Source organism: Selaginella moellendorffii, unplaced genomic scaffold (assembly GCF_000143415.4).
Source record: "Selaginella moellendorffii unplaced genomic scaffold, v1.0 SELMOscaffold_35, whole genome shotgun sequence".
NCBI classification, from domain to species: Eukaryota; Viridiplantae; Streptophyta; class Lycopodiopsida; order Selaginellales; family Selaginellaceae; genus Selaginella; species Selaginella moellendorffii.
In genome coordinates, this window is record NW_003314296.1 from 136653 (window position 1) to 163665 (window position 27013).

Below are 27013 nucleotides of genomic sequence, written 5' to 3' on the forward strand. Positions count from 1 at the left end.
CGCTTCAGTGCCCCCCTGCAACAATGCAAGGCTGCAGCTGCTGCTAGCATCTCAAATCCCAATCCAAATCTTTCTCAACATTGGAGAAGAGGAAAACAATATAAAAACAAGAAGAATTTCAGAAGAAGAAGAAGAAGAAGAACGCAGATGATTTTCTTGTATAGAAAAGAAAAAGATTTGAGACGAAGAGATTGTGATTAATTAACATTAAGGTAGCATGCTAATGCTGCGTGAATTTTAAAGTTGTGACGTTGCTTGATTATCTTAACCCTCCGAAGGTTGTCGTTGACGGTTTTTACTCGGCACGCAAAAGTACAGAAAAACTTACCAAATACATACCGGCTGGGAGAGAATTTCTCTGGATACGTATTAAACTACGCACAAGGGAATGTAGGCCGCAGCGCGGGCAGTAAGTATTGATTTGTGGGAAGGTATTTACTGGCGTCACAAAGTAAGTAAAAATGGTAAGTGCGAAGGAATATACCTGACGCAGTGATTACGTCGTCAACCCCAAAGATCAGGTGGAAACACAACACGACCCGGCGCTCTCTTCTTTTCTCCTCCATATCTCCAGCTCCCTGTGCGAGCAACTCGATCCCTCCTCTCTTTTCTTTCGGTTGTTCTTCACTAGATCGATCGACCCCGGAAGAATGAGGCGGTGCGAGCAGCAGGCGGCATCATCGCCGGCGTCGTCCGAGTCTGATCAGATCGATCAGGAGCGGGATATCAACACAGAGCTCCTGGAGCTAAAGGCATTGCATATGCATCACAGAAGTATATATCTTTCTCTGGATCGTTTTGTTTTCGTTTTGCCGTCGTTGCAAGCACTGACTACCCATTTGTTCTTCTGCAAGGTCGCAGGAAACACATCGAAATCTCATCCGTGCCAGCGCCGCCAGCGCCGACAAGGCCTGCGCAGCAGCGGTGGCGGCCAAACAGTCAGCAGCTGGGCATCCTGGAGGAATTCTACGCGAAAGGGACGCCGCCATCGCAAGAAAACGTCACGGAGATAGCCGAGCTCATCGGCCACCACGGCCCGGTGGACGAATCCAAAGTGTACTATTGGTTTCAGAACAAGAAGTCCCGCGAGAAACGCAAGCGGCGCCGCATCGAGGAGGCCAACGCCGCCTCTGGCGCCTCCGCCTCTTCTTCTCCCGCCGCCGCCAGTGCCACCGCCGCTTTCCAGCAGGATTTGTCCTCCTCCGCCCCTAGCGCTTCCGCTTCAGCTTCATCCGGTAAATCAATGAGCGATACTACTGCTCTCTCTCTCTCTCTCTCTCTTTCTTTCTCCATCTCTTTCGATCAATCCCATCGGTCTTTCATTTTCGTCCTCCTGGGTGCGAACAAAAAAAGAGAAGAACGAGAAAAATGAGAGTTTTCTTCTTCCTTGTTTCTTCTCGTCCTGATAGATAGATAGACAAGTCCCAGAGCGAGCAGTGCCGTATACTCCTAGCTAGACTGGACTGGGCAAGATCTTTGCTTCCTTTCTTTTCCTCTCCTAAACGGGCCAGCCATTTTTTTCTGTGCAGGGTCGGAGCAATTGCACCATCCCGCCGCGCAGTCGTATGCTGCTGCCCAGATCGTGATTGACGGGGGCGTGGTTTCTATCATCGACGACAAATCGCCCTTCGATCTCGTGGGCCACTTTGGCGACGGCGCGGCGCTCTTCGATCCAGCGCTTGGGCGAATCGTTCCCACCAACGAGCGCGGCGTGACGCTGGAGCCTCTCGAGTCGCGGGCTTACACTCTCGTAAGGAAGACGAAGGAGGGATATGCCTTACCGTGAGCAAGGCATATTCCCTCCTTTAAAAAAGATTTGAACAGTATAGTAATGAGTTGGCGTTCTTCGTCTTCTAGGTGTGGCCGATTCCACTGGCGCACGAAGCCTCGCAGCTCGGGAGCTTCGCCAATTTGGAGGACCCCCCCTGGAGTTTGTAATGATCCAGTTCTTCCTCTTCCCAACTTGATCCAGATCTCGCGCATTCTTCCCAATTTGATCGATTTGATCCATCTCTTGCTTTGCTAGGCTGATTGATTTGTGTGTCCCAAGATCCACATTGAAAAAATAAAGAATTGTTGGTATGATATCTCTTTGCTTTTCTCAGAGATTTGGAATTCCTTCTCCTGGCAAATGCCAACATCCAAAACCCATCGACAGGACGAAGACTAGGGCTTCATCATTCTTAATCATTCCCGTACGATACAGTAAACTGTACGAACGGTAATGCACACTTTACCTTCGGTAACAACCACAGGTAAAAACCGTAAAAGCCAAGTCAAAATACATCGCAAAGTGCATGAACTCCCTACGTACGAAGTACTAGCAGTCAGTTCGAAAGATCAACCTTTGTATTTTTTTTTTCTCCAAGGAGAAGATCTATGAGTGTAGGAGCTTTGAATCCAATCGCGTACCTCTCACAGGCTCTTTTACTGCTCCTTCTCTAGTTTGTACTCTCGCAAGCTCGATTTGAGAGGAAACCACTTCCATCCAGCGGACGATCCAAAGCCCAAGAAGTAGAAATTCTCGAGCTTCTTTTCCACTTGAATGCGAGTACATACGGAAGCGAAGGCCGCTACCTCTGCGATTTGCACGACAGGAACTTGAGCGAAACTGGCTACGTAGCTAAAAACACAAGAGTACTTACGTGCATTGCTTGTCTCCTTTCACTGCCTTGGCCATGGACGAGATTTGGGACTTTAGACCGAAGCCTTACACACCGGACAGTTTGCACGCCGTTGGAGCCAAGTATCAATGCACTGCAAGCCAAGCAGACACTGGTCAGATAACGAGGCGAAAGAGATGGATGGACCAGCGTCTCTTTTACCTCTTTATGGAAGCCATGCAAGCATGGGAGGCGGCGGATCTCCTCTCCGCCTACTGGAACCTCGAGGCAAATCGAGCATGGCTCGCTTTTATCCGTTTCCTGTCGATCCTTGTCCGTAAGAAACTAGAAAATGGAAACAAAGGCAAAAGGAAGCTAGATAATCATACCACTGCCTCCGAAACTGGAAGAGCGTCAATCCGGGCCTGAGAAGCTCCCCGCTGTTTTACACCTTCGTCCAAAGCTAAAAGTGTTTCGTAATCATTCCTGCCGCAGCGAGAAAAGGCAAAAAGTCTCCAGTCAAGATCACGGAAGCTTTCACGGAAAACACAGAAGCTTACTCGTTGAAGTCGCGGTCAACATAAGCCAATTGCATGGCAAGGGGTATACTCCTACGCAGCATAGCTCCAAATTCATTCAAGCGCTGGTCGAAAAGAAAGAAAGATAAGTATGCAACCAAACTTGTAGAACTCGTGAAAAAAGCATACCTCTTCTAAACCGCGGAATCTGCCTGGCAGTCCGCTACGCTGCCTGTTCTCCAACGCCTGCTGGATCCTCGCATGCACCGATTCAAGCCGCCTGTAATACAACCGCTCAGCATTTCCATGGCCCATAGCGTGACGAAGCTGCTGGCGCTGTTCTTGCTCTTGCAAACTCCTAGCCAAATTAGCATCTCTCTGCTTCAGAAAAGAACAAAAGACATGAACTCTAGACAGAAAAGCAAAAGGAAAGAAAAGTTCTACGTACCCCGGCAGTGGAGAACTCCTCTTGCAGCTCTCTCGCAAGCCTCTCGTCTTCACTCACCTGTAAAGCTCGCGCCTCCACCTCCACAACACTATCCACATCAATCGGCCTCACCACACCTCTATCACCCGGTGCTTGAAACTGCCTTGGTCCTCTACCCCAAGTTGCTGCTCCATGAGCTCTTCCTCTTCCAAGTCTTCCAGCCGCAAGAGTTACAGCAGCTGGAGAGCCAGCTGGAGAGCCATCAGCCCTCAAGCTCCTTTGTCGCTTCGGCAAAGGTTGACTAGAACCCTCCCCGTCAAGGAAAGAATGAGAAGCTCCTCCTATCCCTGGGGAACCAACCTCGGCTTCCAGATCGATAATCTCCGGCCCTGCTGCGAGGCCAGCCCCACCCCCTAAAACAATCGGCGATTGAGCCGAGCCCGATGCTCCAGCCCCAGCGCTAGATCGCCTGTAGCGAGCTGTCGGCCTCACACCCATGATCGCCACTTTTCGATCCATCCTCGCAAACCGACTTGGAAGAGAACCTGCTGGGACCAATTCCTCTGGCGCTGCCCCGCGGCGCTCTAGATTCCGCTTCAATCCAGCGCCGCCGCTGGCGCCCCCGCCACAGTCTCCGGACGCTTCGCATGGAGGGCACATATTTCTGCGCGATCGATCGGGAAAAGAAATTCGCAAGACCGGAAGAGATCCTACCTTTGCGCCCTCGCCATCGCCAAAACAATTACCCTAAACTCTGGCCATGGCTATCGTGGCCTTTATATACATATGTGTATGGAAAGAGCTTGGCCACGTGGCGCTGCCAGGGCCGTGCGATGCGCCTATCGAACGGGAATCGAACCAAGATACTATTGCCCTAAAATTCAAAAACGCGCGACGTTACTAGTTTAAAAATCTTCCAACCTCATTAAGAGCAAATCACTATCACTAATCTACAAAAAAAAGAAAATAAAAACAGATATTTTAGAACGAGTGCAGTAAAAAATCCGAGAAGCTACTTACTTTGGAGATTAAAAGCACCATTTAATCACGTTCGAGTGGAAGCCATGGTTTCATTCGAGTCACTAAAAAAAACACACGCACATGTTTTAGAACTTTTAGAACGATGCTACTTACCTTGGAGATTAAAGGCACCATTTAATCCATAAAAATACATACACACATTTTTAGGACGAGTATAGAAGCTACTTACCCTGGAGATTAAAAGCACCATTTAATCACATTCGCCAGTGGAAGCCATGGTTTCCCAGTGTGATTCATGTGATAATGCCTGAAACAGAAGAACTGTTTTTAGAACAATAAAATCCGAGTAAGAAATCAGAACCTTGGAGATTAAAAGCACCATAAGCGAGTATTCACGAGTCGAAGCGATGGTTTCACTCGAGTCACTAGTGCGATAATGCCTAGAATTTGCAGATAAGAAAACACATCTTTTACACCAACAGTAAAAAATCCGAAGGGAACTAGAAGCTACTTACCTTGGAGACTTACCATTTCGAGCGTTCCCCTTCTCGGCCAATAGTTTCTCCAGACATGCAGCTATGGATAATCTTGCTGTTGCCAGTATAAAAAGCGATGCCACCACCGCAACCAAGAGCACTGCCTGTCTCGAGCTCTTTCTCTTGGTCCAAAGTGTCGCGCTTGTCTCGCTTCTCGATCATGGACTCGTCCTCTGGGGTCGACTGGTGGATTCTTACTCTGCCTTTTCTCTCGCGCCATCTCTCCGCGGATGCATGGAGATTCATCGCTGCTGCTGTGGCCGTGCTCGTTCTAGCGGCTGTCTCGGTGATCCTGGCGGCTTGTTCCCGGTGGCAATGCATGGGGGAGAACGCTGAGGAAGAAGCAGACGATCCCAGGACCCCGAGGATGGCCAGTGTTTGGAGTCCTGACGGATATGGGAGGCCAAGCTCACCGAAAGTTGGCCAAGCTTGCCGAGAAGTACCATGCGAAGGAGCTCATGGCCTTCAGTCTGGGTAACACGAGGATGATCATCACCAGCAAGCCGGAAGTGGCACGAGAGCTGCTCAACAGCTCCGAGTTTGCGGACAGGCCTCTCAAGCAGTCGGCTCAGCAACTCCTGTTTGGACGAGCAATCGGCTTTGCTCCCTATGGAGATTACTGGCGTAACTTGCGAAGGATCGCCTCCAACTATCTCTTCTCTCCACGCCAGATTGCTGCTCACGAACCATCTCGTCAGGAGGAGACGAGCAGGATGATCAAAGCGATGAGTACCTTTGCAGCGGAAAACCATGGCCTTGTCCGAGTCCGGGACTTTCTCCAGCGAGCTTCGCTTAACAAACATCATGCAGACGGTGGTGTTTGGGAGAAGATTCGAGGATGGATCCGAGGACGCTGCTAAGCTCACGGAGATGGTGAGGCAAGGCTTCGAGCTGCTGGGTGCGTTCAACTGGGCCGATCACTTGCCAGCTCTAAAGGCAGTCGATCCCCAGAACATCCTCCAACGCTGTGCCGTGCTGGTTCCTCGGGTGACAAGCTTTGTCCAGAAGATTATTGATGATCATCGGCAACAGGATAGTAAAGCTGCACAGCCCGACTTTGTGGATGTGCTGCTCTCGCTGGATGGCGAGGACAAGCTCGACGACGCCGACATGATCGCAGTTCTCTAGGTAAAAAACGAGGATGTTTTTACAACTGCTTCTAGCCTATCTAACGACTTACGTTGTTTTCCATGCTGTCTTCACAGGAGATGATTTTCCGAGGCACTGACACCGTTGCACTCCTCACCGAATGGATTCTCGCGGAGCTCGTCCTCCATCCTGAAATCCAGAGCAAGTTGCGTGAGGAGATCGCTAGCGTAGTTGGAGGAAAATCCGAAGTTCCCGAGTCTGACCTCCACAAGATGGTGTACCTCCAAGCCATTGTAGCCATCTTCGGATGCATCCTCCGGGTCCCTTGCTCTCTTGGGCTCGGCTTGCGATTCACGACGTAACCTTGGCCGGTCACCACGTCCCTGCAGGCACCACGGCCATGGTAAACATGTGGTCCATCACTCATGATCCTTCCATCTGGTCCGAGCCTGAGAAATTCAGCCCGGAGAGATTTCTTGAGCAGGACATCGACGTCAAAGGAAGCGACTTACGTCTCGCTCCATTCGGAGCTGGTCGTCGGGTGTGTCCCGGACGAGCTGTCGGCCTTGCGACTGTTCTCCTCTGGACGGCTCGATTGGTTCAACAGTTCGAGTTCCAGGCAGACTCGCTCCATCCCGTGGATCTCACTGAGGTTCTCAAGCTGTCCAGCGAAATGGCTGCACCACTTGTCTGCACAGCAAAGTTGCTATAAGAGTGAAGAGCAAAGAAGCTCTTACAATAAAACGGCGCCACTATAGTTCTCTTTTTCAAAGGCAACACTCGTTAGTACTTTGCTGCTTGCTCTGTTTTCTAAGGCTCTCAAATGAGCTTTCTTTGAGAGTTCAGCCAAGATTTTTTTCTTTTCCATGGACACATCCACACAAATCGACACGACCTCTGTATAAGAAAGGCCTGAGTGAGCTCGAAAGTATCTGACGTTTTCGTCTCGTTACCTTTTTCTCAGTATGCCGAAATGATAAGAGGTTGCACGAAATAAAACTGCCAAACAATCGAGGGAAGCTGTGCCACAGATACGTTAATACGAAGGGGCCATTCGACACCTGTGCCTGCGTGCGTACTTCCTGCAAGAAGGTTTGCTGTTATTCATCCATCCTCTCACGCAAAGCTATTGATGCCATATAACAATAACTACAATCACAAACTTTCATTTTCCATTTGCCTCCTCTTCGGACATGCTTGCTATGATTTTCAAGATCACAGCGCTCCTGGAAGTCCTGGAAAGAAGCTACATTTGGTGGACTCCTCGGTCCGGCAGTCAATCGAGCTGTGACGAAGGATGATTTCTAGCCCTAGAAGGAATATGATTCACGCAGGGAAAAGTTCAAATAAAAACAAAACAAAGAAAAAGAATACCAAGAAACCATAGCTTTTGCAAAAATTGGAGTTCCTCACTGTTGCGGGAGAGAACACTAGAGAGCTCCTCATTGTTCTCACGGGAGATAACGCTCGTCAAAATCTTCCCAGGTGGATCTTAGTTCTCCAAAAAGCATTCAAGTTTTCTTCCATCCATGGCAGCATATCTAGGGGACAGATTGAAGCGTCTGCCGAGAAGATCAACGTCACACAGATGGTAAGCTAGCTGCAAGAAGCGTTTTTTCCCTTTGTTTTTTCTCTTTCAAACCATGAAAATACGACGCAGATATGCGTTCAAACCTTCCACCTCTAATGCCGATTTCGAGGATGAATTCTCGGCGGCTCCTGCCGAAACTCCAATTCCAGAGTGCAATCTCCAAAAGAGACTCAGTGTTCCTCATGCAACAATCCCTGCAAGAAACCGGCAACTAGAATTACTATATATTAGATGAATACAAGGATATTCCATCAGCTTTAGGTGGAGTATATTTAGGAGGAAATCTTATTCTCACCGCAAAAGAAAAAAGAGTGGTTGATAACTATATTCTATCTCACAGTAAGGCAATCAAAAGGGCATGTTAGTTATTCTAGAAATTCTATTATTAAAGATGGTTCTAAAGCAATCTCCATTCATCCCATTTTAGCCAACCAATAAGAGGAATTACAATTTCATGTTGAATCCAAGAAATCCATCAACTCTTCACCTAATTCTTTATTGAGAGTTATGGAAGAAGATTTGAACTTTGGAGGTTAAACATTGATGAAGAGTTACAGGCACATGCCTGTACCAACATGTGGAGAAAAGAGGACAGGATATTTTTGTGAACTTTTAATACTCAGATTGAAATTATTATTTTCCATCTTTCTAATGTATATATATATATATATATATATGTATATGTATATGTATATATATATATATGTATATGTATATATATATATATATATATATGTATATATATATATATATATGTATATATATATATATATATATATATATATATATATATGTATATGTATATATATATATGTGTATATATATATATATGTGTTCCATTAATGTTTCACTATATAAATTTTTATATGGTCATGATTCAATATTATGAACAAATTTGAGTTTATTTTTGTAATTGCCAGAAGTGGCTAATGCTAAGTTACGGGATCAATATTTGACAAACATTCTTTCAATTGTTTTAAAATAGTCTATTAAGCATTCAATCTGTGTACAAGTGAGACAATAACAACACTCTCATTATCATCCACCTATAGAATACTTTATCAAAGTATTATATGTATGAATTCACTTAAGGTCTCACAACATTGGGGAAGGCATGCCTTTCCTAAAGAAAACCCAAGAGAAACTTTTGGTTTCTCAATAGGAAGTAAATTCTCCTCCTGAGGGACTGATATTCTCTTCAATAGTGGATATATTGTGGGAGGGTGAAGCACGTCCACTTAGCTATGGTGGACAGTGTGGAGGAAGGTGTTGTGGAGAGGATCTTGAGCTTTGTGGACCTGGCCACACTGTCGAGTTGCTCTGGCATTTGCAAGTCATGGAACTCCATTATCAACTCTCACACCTTTTGCCACCTGTGGTGCTGCAACGCTGGTGTCATAGTGGCCCCCCGGATCATGACAAACTCCTTCAATCACAAGCGCTGCTACACCTTTGGTGCCAGGCAGGAGCTAAAGCTACCCCCAGCCGATGAAGCCCTTTGGTTCACTGAAGTTGTGGTCTCTGCTGGCGGCCTTGTATGCATACTTTGCGCATGCTTGGGCCAAAGTTTTGTACAGGCGCTCGAGTACCATTTCCTAGTCGGCAATCCACTCACCAGGGAGTGGCAGAGATACTAGTGCTGCGGTGGCCATGCATGAAGAAACAGATATATTTGAAGATATCTGTGGCTTTGCAATGTTGGTAGACGATGCCAGTGGTTTCTTCAAGCTGGGAGCTGTGGTTGGCAGCATGGGCCACACTGGGTCTGTATACGACTCAGGCACTCGAGCATGGTCAAGCGCGCCTCAAAGCGAGGGCTGATCAGATGGGTGGAGCTCCTCAACATGAACCTTTAGAGCTCCAGGAGACGCTGTTGATTTTAGGGAGCTCGATTCGCCACATCTTTTGTACGAAAGAGATTCTGGGCTGGTTGTTCCGGATTAAAACTCTTGCAGGAAGAAAAGAGCAGGAAGACAAGTTCAAAACCAGTTCTTACAAACTTCCATCTCAGGAAAACAGGAAAGCAAAGCAAAGAAGAAAAGCAAAAGGAGAGAAGAGGCACGGACTTATATGTATCAAAGGCAGGAGACGAGAAGCAGTGTGTTGTGCGCGAAGAAATCCGCAACGGAAGACGATCACCACCACAACGAGAGTTTGAGAAAGATCTGAGTGCTTAGGATTCCATAAGCTTTGCAAATGAACGCTTCAAGCATCCCAAGTGGCTGAGACTTGCAACTGATATAATAAGTGATCAGAATATTCATGGAATAGATAATTATTGCTAAGCGAGGAACTGGGTTTAGGGTTAAAGTCTGGGCGCTTTATTTAATGGCTATAATGGCCGTGAGCTTATCAAACGCTGCTTTGAGCCTCTCGGCGAGCAAAGCACTCTCGAGAATTAGCCAAGGTGTCAAGGGTCTTGTCCGGGTCATTGACTTCACGGCAAGAAAGAAAAGAGCAGCTCATCCAAAGGTTGATTTTTAATTTATTTTTTACTAATTCCGGGCTGCTACTCATTGTTAGGGCTAGGCCATGGAGGAGGCTGCGAATGCGGCGCTCAAGAAGCTAGATGGTCGGTATGTTTCTCCGACGACCTTAAAAGGTATGATTTCTGAAGCCCATCCCACGCCACCGATGGAGGTGGTAGCATATCATCTACAGCAGGTTTCCACTCAACCCCCGTTGAACGAGATATGCATGCTGGATGATTTCGCGATTGAGGACTGGCCATCGTTCAGCAACGACAAGATCCTGTGGTTTGCATCTCTACAGGACCCACCTTTCCCACCAAAAGTTCGAAGTCCACTCTATACCGAGTTTAGACCTTACCTCTTTCATGCTACAAAGAGAATCTACGAAAGCAAAGTTTGGCGGCAGCAGCAGCAGCGGGATCCGTTGGAATTGAACTTTCATTATGGCAGTGGTGAAGGATCTTGTGTTGGTTCTCCTGATATGGTGATCACAGACTCTTCAAATGACGAGACTTTGGTCGTCGGGGTGATGGCCATGGATCCAACCGGCCGGCCCGCGCTTGCGAGGCTGTATTCCTATCTCCTTCTCACCGATTGCTCGTTCGGGGTGGTGTCATCCTACATGCGGACTGCTTGTTGCAAAAGGGTGGGCAGTCGTCTGCTTGTGTCCCAAGGTCTTTCTCACGTGGAATCTCCCATGATGGGAATCGGTTTTATGCTTGCGGAGGCTCTGCAAAATAAGAAGCACAAACCTGCGCTTCCACTTAGAAGCCTACACCTTAGCTACGCAAAAGCTGTTTTTGAGGAATGCTGTCGAGTACAGCAAGTCAGGTCGGTGGGACAGATGGTTTCAGGTCTTGGAGCGCTCGACATTGATGATGTTCGGGAATTGAGGTTTGTGTGCAGTGGCTTTGAAGGTCTCACTAGCGTCGTCCGTGGTTTGTACAAAGGGAGGACAATAGTTGTCAAAGCCAAAGATCTTTCAGGTGCGCTTTTATCACGTCAGTAATGTCATTTCCTTGGTTGCAGCTCTGCAGAGCAATGGCGAAAGCATGAGCTACTCGCTTGGTAAAAGCGTGAGGGAACTGGACGTGTACATGAGGCTCCACAGGGTTCAAGGCATATGCATCCCGAGGCTGCTGTCTTATGGGTTCATCCGCGGGGGAATGATCTTCTACGTAATAATGTCCGATGAAGGCCAAGCTGCTGGAGTCGAGGATTGGACTCCGAGCAATACGGGAGAAGTGCGAGCAGTCGTGTCCCAGGCCCGGAAGGCGCTCTTGGCATTTCATGACCGCGGAGTTGTCTACAACGGGCTTCATGACCTCAAGAACATCGTCGTTACCGTAGAAGGTGGCCAGCCGCGTGCTAAACTGGTCGGGTTCGGCAATGCCATTGTCGGCAGAGATCGGAGAACATGTCGCGCCATGGACGAAGACTTGATGCAGCTTAAGGAGTGTGAGGAGTTTCTACAAGAGATATGTGCAACTTTTGGTGGCAGGAGGAGACGCGAGAGGACGAGAACAATCAGGCGCGTTTCCGTTTCGGACTCGGATTCAGACTAGACTTATCAAAAGCAGGATATCCTTTCTATAGTAACGTTATTGCACGGATTTTCAAATGGAAGGATCGTTAACAGGAATCTGTTCTGTTTTAGAATCCACTTGTCAGGAGCGGTTTTACTTGCAGTTTTCTCGAATATAAAAAGTAACTCAGATACGTCCTCTTTTGCGGGTTTTCTAAGAATTCTTTCCAAACCTTCAAATTGATATTTCCAGAACAAAGATGTTGGCAAAGTACAAGGCAATTTGGCTGAGACTTAAGATGTTGATTACTTGAATAACTTGATGGGGCAACCTGGAAGTCTTAAAAGAGTCGGTGCAGCCGTTGTTCAGAGGCCAAAATTCGGACAATGTCAGTTGTTGTGCGAAACCGTGTTGGCCATGCACGTCAATGCGCTTCCGGCAGTTTTGTTGACCATCTCTGTAACATGCGGAACGTCTAGCTGGACGTCTTCATGTGTAGTGGCTAGTGAGCAACAGACTGAATTGCAGGAGCTTGGAAACCCTGCAGTAGCCCATGGGAAAGCTTTTCCAAAACACTAGCATTGCCGACTTCTCAATGGTGGCTGCCGCAAACTCACCTATGCTCTACTCTCACTGCCATGCCATGGAAGTTGATGGATGGCCTGCTCGGACTAGAAAGGCGAGGCTTCTAAACACCAGCAGGAGGTGTTAGTCACAGCACTTCTATGAGCAAACTTAGCCACTCTAAACTAGAACAAGGCACCATATAAGCGATCAATCAAGTAGAGAAGGGTTCTTCTGTATGAGCAGTGGCAAAGCATTGGCCATGCTCTGCCACAGCATAATCATCTTCCTGGAGCTGCTGCTGTTCCTCTTGGCATGCTGGGCATCCCACGGCCGGCTGGCAGCAGAGCTCAGCTTCTCATTTGGTTTCTGGTATTAATTGATTGGTGGAATGTTGTTTTCCAGCAGAGAGCAAGCCCGAAACTGGACTCAACCAGCTGGAAGTAGTAATCTAATACACTATATTTTACTCAATAGAAAGGGATCCTTTGTAGGTGTTTGCCAAACTCTCTAAGTAGCTTTCAGTGGTCAAGATGTATAACTGTGGTCTAGATAAGTATAGTTCTATGTTTATATTTCCTACTAATTGGAAAAGAAGGTGCTCTTTTGTTCATGGGCCACCCTTTAGTTGCTCATAATCTATTATATTTTCTAACAAATTCATAAGTCCTCATGAAAAAAAATTAATTGCCATAAATCTCTCAAGAGCCCCACTCTCTTGTTCATAATGAACCATCTCTCAACATGTAGATCACTAATATGTGGTATTCTTTCTCAATACCCCTTTGGTCCAAATGTAAAGCTTCTAAATTTTGACTTTTCAGAAGGATATTCAATTGATACTTTTAACTAATTGAAAAAAAAAGTACACTCTTGTTTAAAAACTCTTTCTTTTTATATTTGAACTTTAATAAACTATCAATAAAAACACATATTTTTATAATTATATAGTTTTTTACTCAATATTAAACTTATTTTTGTAAGCTCAATATTTTGGAAGCATTTAGCACTGAATCAATGTATGCTATTACACTTAACAACTACAATAAAATCAATAAAGAAGGTTTTGGAGCTTTGGTCAAAACTAAAGTAGAGTTAATAGTAAAGGAAAGGATGATATTTACTGTTTAAGCAAGATGATGAGATGTTAACAATCACAAGACCCTCTTTCCCATTTAAGCTATTTACACATAAATAAGCATTAAGTTTACTTGTATTGATATGCTTTATATTGATGGTTGGATTGATACAATAAAACAATTAAAGCTCATTGTGAACAACCAAAAAGAATGAGTCAAGAGATGATATATAAAGGTTTAAATATAAAAGAAAAAAGCCCTATGAATAGCACTTTATTTTTCAGTTAGTTAAGAATTTTGGGATATTTAGGGTTAACCATCCATAAATTTGAGTTTTGTTGGGCTCGATGCAAATTCATGAGCTTAAACTATCACAACAATTAGACAAAGTTATGTAATAAATAAATTAAAAAATAGTTGAAATTTCATATATAACCTTACTTTTTTTATGGATCATTCTTTGCAAGCATATATTTGTTAAGGATTAAAGAAATTAACAAGTTGCTACCACTGAATAGACTTAAGAAGATCTTAGGATTTTACTTTGTTGCACTAAAAATAATATAAAGAGATATTTTTGTAAATTGAGGTATTATTATTGTACAAAAACAATATAAATCCCCAACTTATAAAGGATGTTTAAAGGAAGTTGTGTGAATGCATAGAATATAGAAAGGGATTATAGAAAATGTGCATATCAATTAACCCAAAAACCCTAACTTTTATATAAGAGCAAGTGGTCCGAATTGAAACTAATTTGATGGCTACTAAAATCCCATTACACTAATATTAGTACGACATCGTAGTTATATATTTAGACCTCACATTATCCCTTCCTCTCGGAATAATAGAAGATCATTAGGGTTCCCTTGTAGATGGACCAAGATTTGGAGGAATGTCAAGAGGAAGCATTAGTGGATCTGTAAGTGGTATTAGCTGTTCCTAATCCTTTTGGACGAAGCGTTTCAACCGTTGCATATGCACAATTTCTGGAGGATTGACTTGTTAGACGTCATGCCGAACCTCATAAACTTGCCGTAATACCTAATATGGTCCTTTCCACTAAACAAAAAGCCCCTAGATAAACCATATACCATAAAATGGAGAAAATAAACTAATACCAAATCACCCACTTTTTACTCCACATGTGGACGATGATAGGAGTTATACGCCATTATTGTCCCACTTGTATGCAGCCTAAGTGTTTGGCAGACTCTGCTCAGATAAGTGGAAGAATGCTCGTCAAATACTAATCCCATGACCTAGCATTAGTAGCTTGTGGCAATCGTGAAGGTAAACCCAGCTCCATTGGTAATATTAGATCATGACTATATAAGAGTTTATATGGTGAAGTATTAATAAAACTCTGCACCCTTGTGACATATGCATACCGAAACAACAACAAATAACCATCTCAATCCGAATGTTGAAAGTTCACGTACTTCATGATCATCCCTTTGAACGTCTGAATGAGCCATTCCACCAAATTGTCTGATTGTGGATAATAAACACTCATAAAAGTGTGGCGTATCCCCAACTGAGACGTCAAAACATGAAATGCCTCAACCATAAATGCAGGACCATTATCCAAAAATATCGTAGTATCTTGGTTGTTTTGTGGATCATCTTTTTGATCGCACTGCACCGTTGCAAGCATTAATGAAGTCATCAACGCCATCTGTTATCTGATCTCCGGATTGTGAGTAGGCGTTCATGGATCTCAAAGAGCTATTGACGACTCCTCCGGTGTTAGCATATCTTGACTACAGTCAACCTTTCATTTTGTGCGTGGATGCTTCTGGTATTGGTCTTGGAAGTGTGTTGATGCATGAGAGCTCAAGTGTGTATGATCAGTGCCATCCCATTGTGTATATTAACCGTACGTTACAACTAGCAAAGGTGAACTACTCCACAACAGAGAAGGAATGTTTAACAATAGTTTGGGGTTTCAAGAAATATTATACATATCTACATGGTTTTCGAACATTACTAAAAGGTAATTATACTGCCATTACTTTATCATTGAAGTGGAAGAACCTGGTTGGTCGTACTGCTCAATTGTAAGCAACCAAAGGGAACGACTCGAGAGACGATCCATAGGGGTTCAAATATAGAGGGAAAGGGCCTATGAATAAGAGTGCACCCCCTTTTCCAATCGGTTAAGGGTCTTGGGATAGTTGGAGTTAAGCGTCCTTGGGTTTGAATAGTACTGGGCTGGGTGACCTCCTGGGAAGTCCAAACTCAGGAGCTTACATTTGGTATCAGAGGGGTCTCGGGTCCGACTCTGTTGGTTGGCTAGGGGAATCACACCACATGTTGATTGACATCTGGCTGGTCCAGTTTGCTCCCGCTGGGCTCGACCCGAGGGGTAGGGTGTCAAGAGAGCGGGGCTCTCGGGAGAGCTGTGGCTCTCAGCTTCTGTTCACGAGGGCGTGAACTTGCAGGGAAGCGTGGTGGATTGTAAGCAACCAAAGGGAACGACTCGAGAGACGATCCATAGGGGTTCAAATATAGAGGGAAAGGGCCCATGAATAAGAGTGCACCCCCTTTTCCAATCGGTTAAGGGTCTTGGGATAGTTGGAGTTAAGCATCCTTGGGTTTGAATAGTACTGGGCTGGGTGACCTCCTGGGAAGTCCAAACTCAGGAGCTTACATCAATGAGCTTTGAAACTTTAAATATATAATTTTGATGTTATTCATCACCCAAGGAGTTCTATGGTTGATGTTGATGCCCTTTCTCAAGATTTTTTTCCTTCTTTACTCTCTTCTCATGTTTCTAATAAGCTTGTTATTCTAGCATCTATGGATTTTCTAAATGAGGATTCTGTGCCATTTGCAGTTGTTGTACTTGATGTTCAGTTTCCACAAGGTACAGAACAAGACCTACCTTCTCTTGATGAGGTTCATGAGGCTTAAAAGATTAAGCCATAAATTCAAATGCTTCGAGAAAGGTTTGAGAATTCTACATCATTTGCTGATGACTTGCTATTCCAGCATTTACATTCTCAATATCACCTTAAAGACAACCTTCTTTATTTTATGGGGATGGATCCTAATGATCATTTACGGTTGATGGTGCCTTTAATCTTTATTCCACGGTTTCTTCATGCTTACCATGATTCTCCTATTCTATGTGGGAATATAGGACATTGTCATATGATCGAGAAGCTGTACAAGTCTTTGTATTGGCAGAATATGCAACACAATGTTATCCACTATATGTGTAGTTGCATTTGGTGTCAAACTTTTGATCTTATGGGACCTTTTCCATGATCGACTACTAACAATGAATATGTTATTACTTTTGACTACTTGATTTGTTGGGTGGAAGTTGGTGCTTTTGCTAACACCTCTGCAACTATTGTTGGATACTTCCTCCTTAATCAAGTGGTGTTCTAGCATTCTTGCCTAAGAAGTGTTGTACATCATTTACACACTTCAAAGAAGAGAACTTTAAAACAACCATAAGTTCGTCAAAATTAATTTACAAACCCTCACAAAAAATACGGTACCTAAGATAAGTCATATCCTTGGACCCAAACATGGCATTGACTAGGCACACTTGGGCTTTCCTACATCAACACACCTCCGAAAACAATATTAGAAGCATCCACGTGCAAATGAAAGGTTAAGTGTAGTCAAGATACGCTAAAACTGGAGGAGTCACTAATAGCTCTTTGAGATCCATGAACACATGCTTATAATTCAGAGACTAGATAAAAGATGACGTTGATGATTTCATGAACGTTTGCAACAGTGTAATGCGATTAGAAAGATCCACAAAACAACCAAGATACTGCACTTGCCCAGGAAGCACTACACATCATTTACACACTTCAGAGAAGGGAATTTTACAACAGCCATAAGTTCATTATGATCAACTTGCAAACCCTCAAGAAAAATATGGTACCCAAGGTAAGTTGTGTTCTTAGACCCAAACACGCACTTTAATTGCTTCAGCTTTAAACCAATGTCCCATAGCCGATCTAACACTTTACAAATATCATGGATGTGCTCCTCCCATGTCCTTTCCGAGTGGATTAAGACATCATCAATAAAGTCAGCAATCATCTATGGCATATCGCAAAGAACTTTATCCATCATCTTGCTAGAGCATTGTTCAAACCAAAAGGCATCACCAAGAATTTATATAAATTAAATAGTGTATGAAAAGCAGTTTTAGGAATATCTTCTTCAGCAATCAATACTTGCCAATACCCAAAAGCAAGATCTAGCTTGGTGAACCAATGACTTCTCCTCAGACAATCAAAAAGATCAACTATATGAGGAAGAGGGTACACATCTAGAATGGTCACTTCATTTAACAAACAATAGTTGATGCAGAAAAGAATATTCCTATCAGATTTTGTCACAAGATGAGGTTCATATGCCTAAGGACTTCACGACTTCTAAATAACACCCTTCTTCAACATTTCCTTGACGTTTGCATGTAAAATCTTAATCTCTTTGAGTGACCGACAATGAATAGGAACCTTGATTGGATGAGCATCCCCAGTTGAAATCGAATGACATGTGGCAATCTTGGCCCCAAACAATAGGTTAAATTCAAAGAGATCGGAATACTCCTTCATGAGCCAATCAACTGCTGCAACACAAAGACTATTGGAGGGATCGATAAAGGGAAGAGCGGAATAAGACGAAGGAAGTAGTGGGGGGACAAAAATAATGGAAAAAGAAGGATGAAGAGGTATAGAAGTGAGAGGAATGGATGATATATAAGTATAAGACAAGGGGGAGAAGTCTCAAAGTCACACTTGGCATGATTGTGCTGCAACCAATCCATACCAAGGATGAAATCAAAAACTTGACTCGACACCATTCACAATGATTGCAACCCAAGGTCGAGATCACCCATAGGCACAACCAAGTCTGCCTCATCCCATGCACATGCATGTGTATGCCCATTACCATAAAAAATGAAAATTGGCTTTGCCACATGACGCAAATGTAGATGGCAACGTATGGCAATAAATCGAGCAATAGAAGATAAATTTGACCTGTATCAACCAACATGGAGAGAATAATAAAAGACTTTTTGTTATAAAAACGAGATTGGAAAGTAAACACTCACATTCACGAACCGGTGTCAAGTGAACCCCTTGGTAATACTCCCGAAAGAAAGATGGAAAGGTCACTAACTTATTCGCGCAAGGTCCCTCCAATACTTGTGTGACTCCTCATTTCTTAGATGCATCTTGGTGTCTATACCTTTCACTATAATAGCACTAATAGAACATTATTGATGCCAAGGTTTTCACCTAGGAAATCGCCAATTTGGAAAATGCCAATAACACCGATAAGTGTGACCAACTTCATCACATGCCTAATAGCAAACATTACAACCACGATCACGTCCTCACCCTTGTCTTTGGACTTGAGTAGCAGTAGCATCAACCTCCATTGGAATAGGACTATCACCCACAAGAAGTGGAACAAAAGGACGTGTAGTAAGAAGTGGAAGAGGCAATGTCTCATAATGTTGTGCCAAGCGAAGCGCATCGTCAAAGGTGGCCAGAGCAAGTGCATGCACAAGTCCGACAAAATCTTAATAAAGTGTTAGGTATAACATTCATAACTTCATATTTGGCTTCGCACAAAGCAAGAGGCTTCGGAAACAGACACTAAATTGCATCATTGACTCAAATGGCCCTTAACAAAGATGATGCAATTGTTGGAAAACATCATCACAATCATCAGCATGTCCAAATATGCATTTGAAGATGTTTAGGAAAACACTCTAATCCCCACGAGTAGTTGCACTCAAACCATTATACCATTGCAGCGCCGTCCCTTAAAGACACATAAAAAACTTATCAAACATTGAGCATCATCCCAAGAATGATATATGGCAATCACCGTAAAGTGATTGAACCAATGGTACACATCATCCCTAAGATTCCCACGAAAGAACTCCAACTGAACACGAGGATTGGCACCAAGAGCAGGAGGAGTTGTACCACGTGCCGTGAATGCTGCCATCAACTAAGTTTGGTTGTTTAATTGCAATTGCATAACATCAAGCAATTGCACCAACTACTGCTCTAGAGTCAAAAGAGGAGATTATTGCTCTGCTATGAAGACAAATAAAAAGAACAAAGCAAAAAAAGAAAAATGAAAAAAAAAACTAGAAGGAAAGGGAGATCTAAATAATGGAAAAGCTAGATATAAACTAAAATCCTAAAAGGAAAGAACAAAAAAAAGAAAATGAAAAAAGTTAGATTTAAATGGTGTAAAGGTTAAATTTAAATCAAAAATCTTAAATCCAAGCACTCCTCAGGGACAATGAAAGATGCCCCTCGTCTCCACAAATGTGAGTACATAGAATATGGAAAGGGAATATAGAAAATGTGCATATCAATTAGTCTAAAAATCCTAACTTATATACAAGAGCAAATGGTCTAGATTAAAACCAATCTAATAGCTACCAAAATCCCACTACACTAAGATTAGTATACCACATCGTAGCCATACACTTGGACCTCACAGCTGATATTATTAGTCATTTAATACCTACCAAAGTGACAATTTCAAAACATAAAGCTATGTGTAAATTAAAAGAGAGAAACTCATAAAACATAGCAAATATGGATGTTATATGAATGGCAAAGTAAACACAAATGCAATAGTTGCAGATCCAGATATGTTAAAACTATATAGTTTTTATTATATTTTATATTTTTGGTTCTTAGGAAATATATTACATTAAAATATATTTCACCACAACTTATCATGTCTAGCCTGGGGGGTATATTAGACCCTTCATACAGACGCTCGATTTTTTTGTGTCATTATGATATTGTTCCCACTGTCCATGCATTTCCCATTGAGCTTGTGGAGCCCGATTATTTCACATTGTGCTGAGACTTATAATGCTGATAACAAATAACATGAAAATCCCTGAAGCCCTGGAAACATAAGGAGATATTTGGTAAATGGTGATTAAAAATATGTGACCAGGTTAAGTCGGCCATTAGCTGCTATAGAACTATAGAGCAAACGAACTCTTGGTGAGCAAGGACATTATTCTGAAATTCCACCAGACTTCTTTCTACTTAAACTGTGACCCACATTCTTTCTTGTGAATTTATATCAATAGTGATTGGTCAATCTATCCATTCTTCTTCTACTCAAATTCTACTTCCATCACCAGACGGTGTCATGTTGGTCTTATTAAAGAGGAAAACAAAAAAGGCTTGGAGTTATGGTTTTTAGAGCCATTCACAATTCCTCAGGTTTATGTTGAGCTGAAGGGACAAGAAGCTATTAAGCCCATATTGAAACTAATATAATTCCTGTTCTCACAGGCACTCTGATAGTTAGATAATCTCTCCTTCTTGCCCTGTTAACAATTCAGAGAGGGATTGGCAGTCGTCCAAGATGAGAGTCTTGACACCCATCTCCTGTTACGCACAGTCCCTATGAGACCACCAAACGCCCCAGACCTCCTGCCGGATCTCTAACCTGGTCGAGCAGCCAGACGAAATTGGAAACACCGAAGAGCTCCTGTGCGCTGTCTTTTGGAAAGCATAGAGCCACGCAAACACCATCGTTGCAACCCAGTCGACCACGGCCGATGCCTTTTCTTCAAATCTTCGTCTTCAAACGACGACGATCAGGCTGGCCACCTGCATCTCCTCTTGGACAAGCTCCACAGGTCCCCGCTCCAATCTCAAATCTCACCAAGAAAGTGCGCAAAGGATGTCTTTCATCTGCTTCGTCCTCTTGGATCCAACCGGAGCAGAAAAACGAGAGCCCTCTACGAGCTCGCAGCATCACCATCGCAAAGATCTTGGATTTGCATCTGGCGAAGAGCTGCCCTGGTCGCAGTGAGTTTGTTGCGAGCATGTGGAGGAAGGGGTGGGCGGGGATGGTTTAGTAGAAGCTCTGTGCCACTTGGTTGGCGAACCAAAGAATTTAATCATCATTGTTTGATGAAGCAATGCATGGTGGTAATTAGAATAATTATAAGGTTTAAGTCATGCCATAAAATTAAATTAAAATGTCGTAGATGATCTTTGATGAGAAGCTATAGATTCTCTTTTAGAGTGGGGAAAGAACAAACAACCAAATTCTCCGCGTTGGGCACAAAGTTTGCTGATACCTGACACACGACACATGATGAGGGTCCCTCAAGAAAACGATGCGATGATCTCCAACTCAAAGTGGAGAAACAAAAAAACCACCAAAGAATTATGAAGATCCACAGTCCCGATTTGCGAGAGAGAGAGAGAGAGAGAGGAGGGGAGTGAAAGAGAGAGGTGAGCTATCACACACTCTCACCTAGTGACTGTCCCCAACAGCAGCATTGAATCGCGCTTAACGACTTATCGACGATCAAAAGTTTGGTGTACTGCATGGACCCAGCACCTTAAAAACACACTGCATAAGTATTCCACCCGAATTTCCCACTTTGTCAAGCCTTAACACTTACCTCTCTGCGCGAGAGCTCCTCGAACAAGGAGGTCCTCTTTCTTTCCTCTTCTTCTTTTCTTTTTTTTCTCTTCTGGAATTCTCGTCCACTTCATTCCTCTGCAAAGCCTGGCTCCGACTCTGATCGATTCTCTTCACCCCCTCGCTCCCATTTGCCACAGAGAATCGGAAGTTAATACAAGCACTTCTTTCCTCGATTGCAGTTCTTGCTGAAACTTCGCGTACCTTGTACTGACTCTGCTTGTTCTGTTTCTTGCTTTTTCTCCTCTCCGGGAAGAGATAAGAATTCGCCACTCCACACCAATCGTCATGGATCACAGCCTAACTGCATTGTCGTCTCGATGGAGGTGGAGCACTTTCCTGTTCTCGGCGATGATCCTGGCGGAGTTCTTCCCCCTGTCCCAGCAACTTTCGTACGATTACTACGACAACGTCTGTCCCCAGGCCGAAAGAACTGTGAGAGCTTCGATTTCCAGCAACCTTGCGGGTGATCCCACCGCCGCAGCGGCGCTTCTCAGGCTTGCCTTCCACGACTGCCAAGTTGGAGTAAGTTCTTCGCACTGTTCTTTCCTTTCAGTCAGCTGAATTTCTGTTTCTTTCGTTGTCACCACCACCACCGGGAAAATCAAAACTCGTTTCTCTGTTCTCCGGCCCAGGGATGCGACGCTTCCATCATGCTGAATTCGCAAGGTGGCATCACCAGCGAGATGGTTGCCTCCAAGAACTTTGGAATCCGGCGTCTCAACCTCATTGACAACGCGAAAGCGGCTGTGGACTCGCAATGCGGGCCTGGCAGAGTTTCTTGTGCTGACATTATCGCCATGGCTGGAAGGGACGCCGTTGTCTTCGCAGGAGGCCCCGACTTTCGAATTCCCATGGGAAGGCTCGACAGCACGTTTGCTAGCAATGCCGCCGCCGATTCCAGCCTTCCACCGACGACCATCAGCGTTGATAATTTCCTCAACCTCTTTGGATCCATGGGCATGTCCACAGAAGAAAGCGTTGCAATTATGGGTAAGTTCTTCCAGTGTTCCTTAGAATTCCCTCTTCCAAAATTCTCATCTCCGTAAGTTCGTTGTCTCATCGGCTCTTAGAGTGGTTCTTTAAGTTCATCGTTCCAAAAGTTTTCATATCGGTAAGTTTCCGCCAGAGTCCAAGTTTCAAAGTTCTCTGTTCGTCCGTTTCCGAGAGTCTCGATAAAGTTTCCCCGCGAGTGCACGTTTCTTAGTTTCAAGTTTCTCACGGATAAAAAACCTCGTTTCTTACCAACCAGGTGGCGGTCATACTCTCGGCGTCGGGCACTGCGTGAACATCGTCAACCGGCTCTATCCCAATGCGGAGTCGACCTTGAGCTTCGTATACGCGACTAGATTGCGAGTGAGCTGCCCGTCCTCAGATCCCAGATTCATCATCAATGCCACTACTGTCCAGAACGATTTCAGCAGCCTTCAGTTCGACAATCAGTACTTTCGAGAGGCGACAATGGGTCTCGGACTCTTCACCATTGATGCAGCGCTGGCCAGTGACGCGAGAACTTCTCCGATAGTGGCCAGGTTCTCTCAGAACCAGAACTCTTTCTTCAATGCCTTCGCAAGTGCTTACGCGAAGCTCACTTCTTTCAACGTACTGACTGGAAATCGAGGTGAAGTGAGAAACAACTGCAGATTTGTGAACTAAAGTTCAAGAAAGAAGAAAAAATGGAAGTTTCGCTACCTTCTAGAACGGACAGCGTGTTCTCCACCAGCTAGCTAGGCTAGTCAGTCCAAGATCTTTACGAACTGGTACGAGATAAAGTCGGGAAAAAAAAGGAACACATGAAAAATAAAATAAAAAAGAAGGTTCCTTTCTTGTACCTTGAGACGTAGCTTTACACAGTGTGTTCTCCACTGGGCAGTCAAATAAAAACACCATCTTTACGAATTATATGCTCCTTGTCTGGACTTGCATCGCAAGGATATCTTGCACAGCACGCGTCAGTCCCACACTGAAAAGATTGATTCCTAGTAAAATGTCATACCTTATACGTGAGTGGAAGGACTTCCAGCTAAGTCGCCCAAGAGCAGCAATCATGCTGAAAAGTTTTGCTGTTCCTGTAACATTCACCGTTAGAGAATCACTTGCTGGAAAACAACCTTTTGACATACCAAAAACTTTGTCTCGATGCCATTCATGCGCACAAACTTCCCGTTGACATGGTCTGCTCGTCCGCTCCAGTTGTTATGAGCCACTCTCGTTGTAAATGTTCGCCATCAACACGTAAGCTGAAGAGTCCCCACAATCAGTCTCCAACACCGACTCAAACGCAAGCTTTCCAGTCACCTCGTGCCTCCATTTCCGACAGGCACTTAAAACAGTCCTCCAAGTCACTGCATTCGCCTTGAAAGGCATCGACTTTACGAGCTGGACAGCCTCCTCCACGCGGTTGGCTCTGCCGAGAACGTCCACCATGCAGTGATAGTGAGACATCCCTGGCTCAATGCCGTGCTTGAGTTGCATTGTCTCGAAGTATCTCTTGCCGGTCTCGCCTAGACCAGCGTGGCTGCAAGCAGTGAGAACCGAGAGGAACGTCACTGAGTCGGGCTCCAGGCCTTGCTCTTGCATCTCCTCGAACAGCCTCAAAGCGTTCTTGGTGTCACCTTGACGGGCATAGCCTCCAAGCAGCGCGTTCCAGGACACGAGCTTGTCTTTGGCAGCCGAGAGAGCGTCAAAAACGCGTTGAGCATCGTCCATGCTCCCCCACTTTCCGTATACATCCACCAAGGTTGCCTCTAGAACCGCACCATCTTCCAGCCCAGCTCTACACATGTTGCCATGGATGATCTTTCCACTCTCCAAAACTCCAACGCACTTGAGAAGAGCGATGAAAGTTTGAGCGTCCTGTTCTGGTGGCCTAGACTGGGAGTAGAGCTCCATAGCAAGGTCACCGTCACCACTTTCAGCGTATCCCAGCATGAGTGCGGTCCAAGAAAACGTATCATGCACAGGTACCCTGTCAAAAACTTCGCGAGAGTCGTCCATGCTGCCACACTTTGCCAACATATCCACCAGAGAGCTTGCAACGTAAGCTTTCAGCCCGATCCCAAAGCTCCGAGCCTGTGAGTGTAGCATCCTGGCTTTTCTCAAGGATTCCACCTTAACGACCTTTCCAGCGAGTTCCTGTCCAGTTTCCTTGGCGGCGAGACAGCTGCAAGCCTTGAACGCAGCGCAAAAAGTTCTAAAGTCGGGCTTGCAGCACCAGCCGGCACCGAGCATTGCTTGGAATAGCTGCAACGTGAGAGACTCTTCTCCGTTCTCGGCATAGCCAAGCAACAAGACGTTCCATGAAACAACGTCTTGCGAAACCACCCTGTCAAATACTCTTCGTGCATCCACCAGGCTCCCACACTTCGTGTACATGTCGATGAGCGCGTTGGTTGTGTAGCTCAGCGAGTCACAGCAGCTGCTCTTGGAGATGATTTTTGAGTGAATATCAAAGCCTTTGACCAGTGAGTTGAGCTTAACGATCTTTCCGCAGATCTTCTGACCGGTTTCCTTGATGGCGAGACTGCTACAGGCTTTGAGAGCCGTCACAAAAGTGAGATCATTCGGCAAACACTCTCGTTTCTTCTCCATAAGATCGATAAGCTCCAGCGCTAGCTCGTCCTCTCCATTCTCCACATACCCCAGTATCATCGAGTTCCACGACGTAACGTCTCGGTCGTTCGTCCTGTCGAAAACTCTCCGTGCCTCGAGCATGCTTCCACAAACTGTGTACATCTCCAAGAGAGTGTTGGCCACGAAGATATCCACCTCGCAGCCACGGCCAGCAGCTTCGGCGTGGAGTGAAGCACCTCTCTGTAACGTCTTGATCTTGACAAACTTCCCTTCGAGACCCTGCCGTGGTTCCTCTATAGCTGCCAAGCTGGTGCATGCCTTCAAAGCAGCGACGAAGCTTCGGCTGTTTGGAGCACAGGACGAGGCTTTCATGTGCTCAAACAGCTCCAAAGCCAGCCCTCCTTCACGGTTTTCCACACAGGCCATGATCAAAGCAGTCCACGAGACCACATCATGCCGAGAGATCTCAATCCTGTCAAAAACCCTTCGTGCGTCGAGCAGGCTTCCATACTTCCCATACATGTCGATGAGAGCACTGGCCACGAAGATGTCCGAGGAGTCGAGTCCGAGAGCCTGGGAATGCAAGGCCATCCCTCTTTCCAAGCACCGTATTCTATTGCCACCAAGATCATCACCTTCTTCTGTCGTTGCAAAACTTCCGCAAGCCTTGAGCGCTGCTACGAAAGTTCTAGCATCTGGATCACATCCCTCTCGTTTCATGTACGGGAGAAGCTCCAGAGCTAGCTCGCTTTCTCCATTCTCAACATATCCCATCACCAAAGCGTTCCACAGCACCGTGTTGTGGAAAGGAGCTCTCTCAAAAACCCTGCGAGCATCCACCAAGCTTCCACACTTCACGTACATGTCGACTAAGGTGGCAGCCACGAAAATATCCGACTCGAATCCACTCTCGCGAGCCTGGGAATGAAGACCCATTCCAATCTCCAACGATCTCAAGCTAACCATCTGTCCTTTGTCTCGATCATATCCCCCCCTGGCCGAGCAGGCTTTGATCCCAGCCACAAAGCTTCTTCCATTTGGTCGGATTCCATCTTCCCGCATTCCTCCCAGCAAACCCAGGCAGGCTTCCCCATCCCCAATCTCGGCATAGCCCAGCATCAAGCAATTCCACGACACCACATCGCGATTCTTCTTCCCCATGCCGTGGAAGACCTGGATCGCATCATCCAGGCTGCCGCATTTCCCATACATACTCACCAGGCTGTTGAGCACGACGCGGTCGGAGCCATGGCCGTTGCGAATCACCTCTTGGTGGATGCGCCGCCCTCGCTCCAGATCTCTGGCGCCGCCGCATTCCTTGATCCAGGCGATTAGCCGGGACTGCGGTGCTGGCGCCGCTGCTGCTAGCGCATCCGAGAATATCGCAGCCGCAGCGCTGATCTTGCAAAACCCTCTCCCCCATTGCGCTTGGAACATCCACAAGCATGGCTGCCTCGACCTAGAAACCCATAAGCCCTAGAATCCAAAAAATTGGCGCGTTTATTTGATTTAGAAGCTCGAGCTCCATAGCTGGAGTAAAAAACGAATGGATAGAAGCTGGAGCTCCATAGCTGAAGTAGTGG

At 45.2% G+C, this 27013-nt stretch overlaps 4 protein-coding genes and 1 pseudogene across 5 annotated transcripts; 3 read left to right on the top strand and 2 right to left on the bottom strand.

The window, feature by feature from the left end:
- Positions 1–650: 650 nt before the first annotated feature.
- LOC9656417 (WUSCHEL-related homeobox 11) lies at positions 651–1786 on the top strand. The gene is made up of 3 exons (XM_024682594.1): positions 651–774; positions 891–1235; positions 1530–1786. The coding sequence occupies exons 1-3, from the start codon at positions 651–653 to the stop codon at positions 1784–1786; spliced, it is 726 nt and encodes a 241-aa protein (XP_024538362.1).
- Positions 1787–2157: 371 nt separating this feature from the next.
- On the bottom strand, positions 2158–4276 carry LOC9656418. Its single transcript, XM_024682868.1, has 8 exons — positions 4263–4276; positions 3570–4212; positions 3311–3502; positions 3164–3246; positions 2993–3089; positions 2826–2924; positions 2646–2757; positions 2158–2579 (listed from the first exon to the last, which is right to left on the bottom strand). Exons 2-7 carry the CDS (start codon positions 4206–4208, stop codon positions 2698–2700), a joined length of 1170 nt encoding a protein of 389 aa, XP_024538636.1. The 5' UTR covers positions 4209–4212; positions 4263–4276; the 3' UTR covers positions 2158–2579; positions 2646–2697.
- A 949-nt stretch (positions 4277–5225) lies between these two features.
- LOC112349023 lies at positions 5226–6866 on the top strand (annotated as a pseudogene).
- A 14970-nt stretch (positions 6867–21836) lies between these two features.
- Positions 21837–23688, top strand: LOC9656419 (peroxidase 29). The gene is made up of 3 exons (XM_002977610.2): positions 21837–22382; positions 22493–22850; positions 23110–23688. The coding sequence occupies exons 1-3, from the start codon at positions 22146–22148 to the stop codon at positions 23511–23513; spliced, it is 999 nt and encodes a 332-aa protein (XP_002977656.2). The 5' UTR covers positions 21837–22145; the 3' UTR covers positions 23514–23688.
- LOC112349073 (pentatricopeptide repeat-containing protein At1g03540-like) lies at positions 23657–26917 on the bottom strand. 2 transcript variants are annotated; one of them, XM_024682764.1, is made up of 3 exons: positions 24156–26917; positions 23854–24097; positions 23657–23794 (listed from the first exon to the last, which is right to left on the bottom strand). In XM_024682764.1, exons 1-2 carry the CDS (start codon positions 26865–26867, stop codon positions 24086–24088), a joined length of 2724 nt encoding a protein of 907 aa, XP_024538532.1. In that variant the 5' UTR covers positions 26868–26917; the 3' UTR covers positions 23657–23794; positions 23854–24085. The 2 variants fall into 2 exon arrangements, with proteins under 2 accessions (XP_024538532.1, XP_024538531.1); XM_024682763.1 differs by having other exon boundaries at positions 23854–23926; positions 23981–26917.
- Positions 26918–27013: the final 96 nt, after the last annotated feature.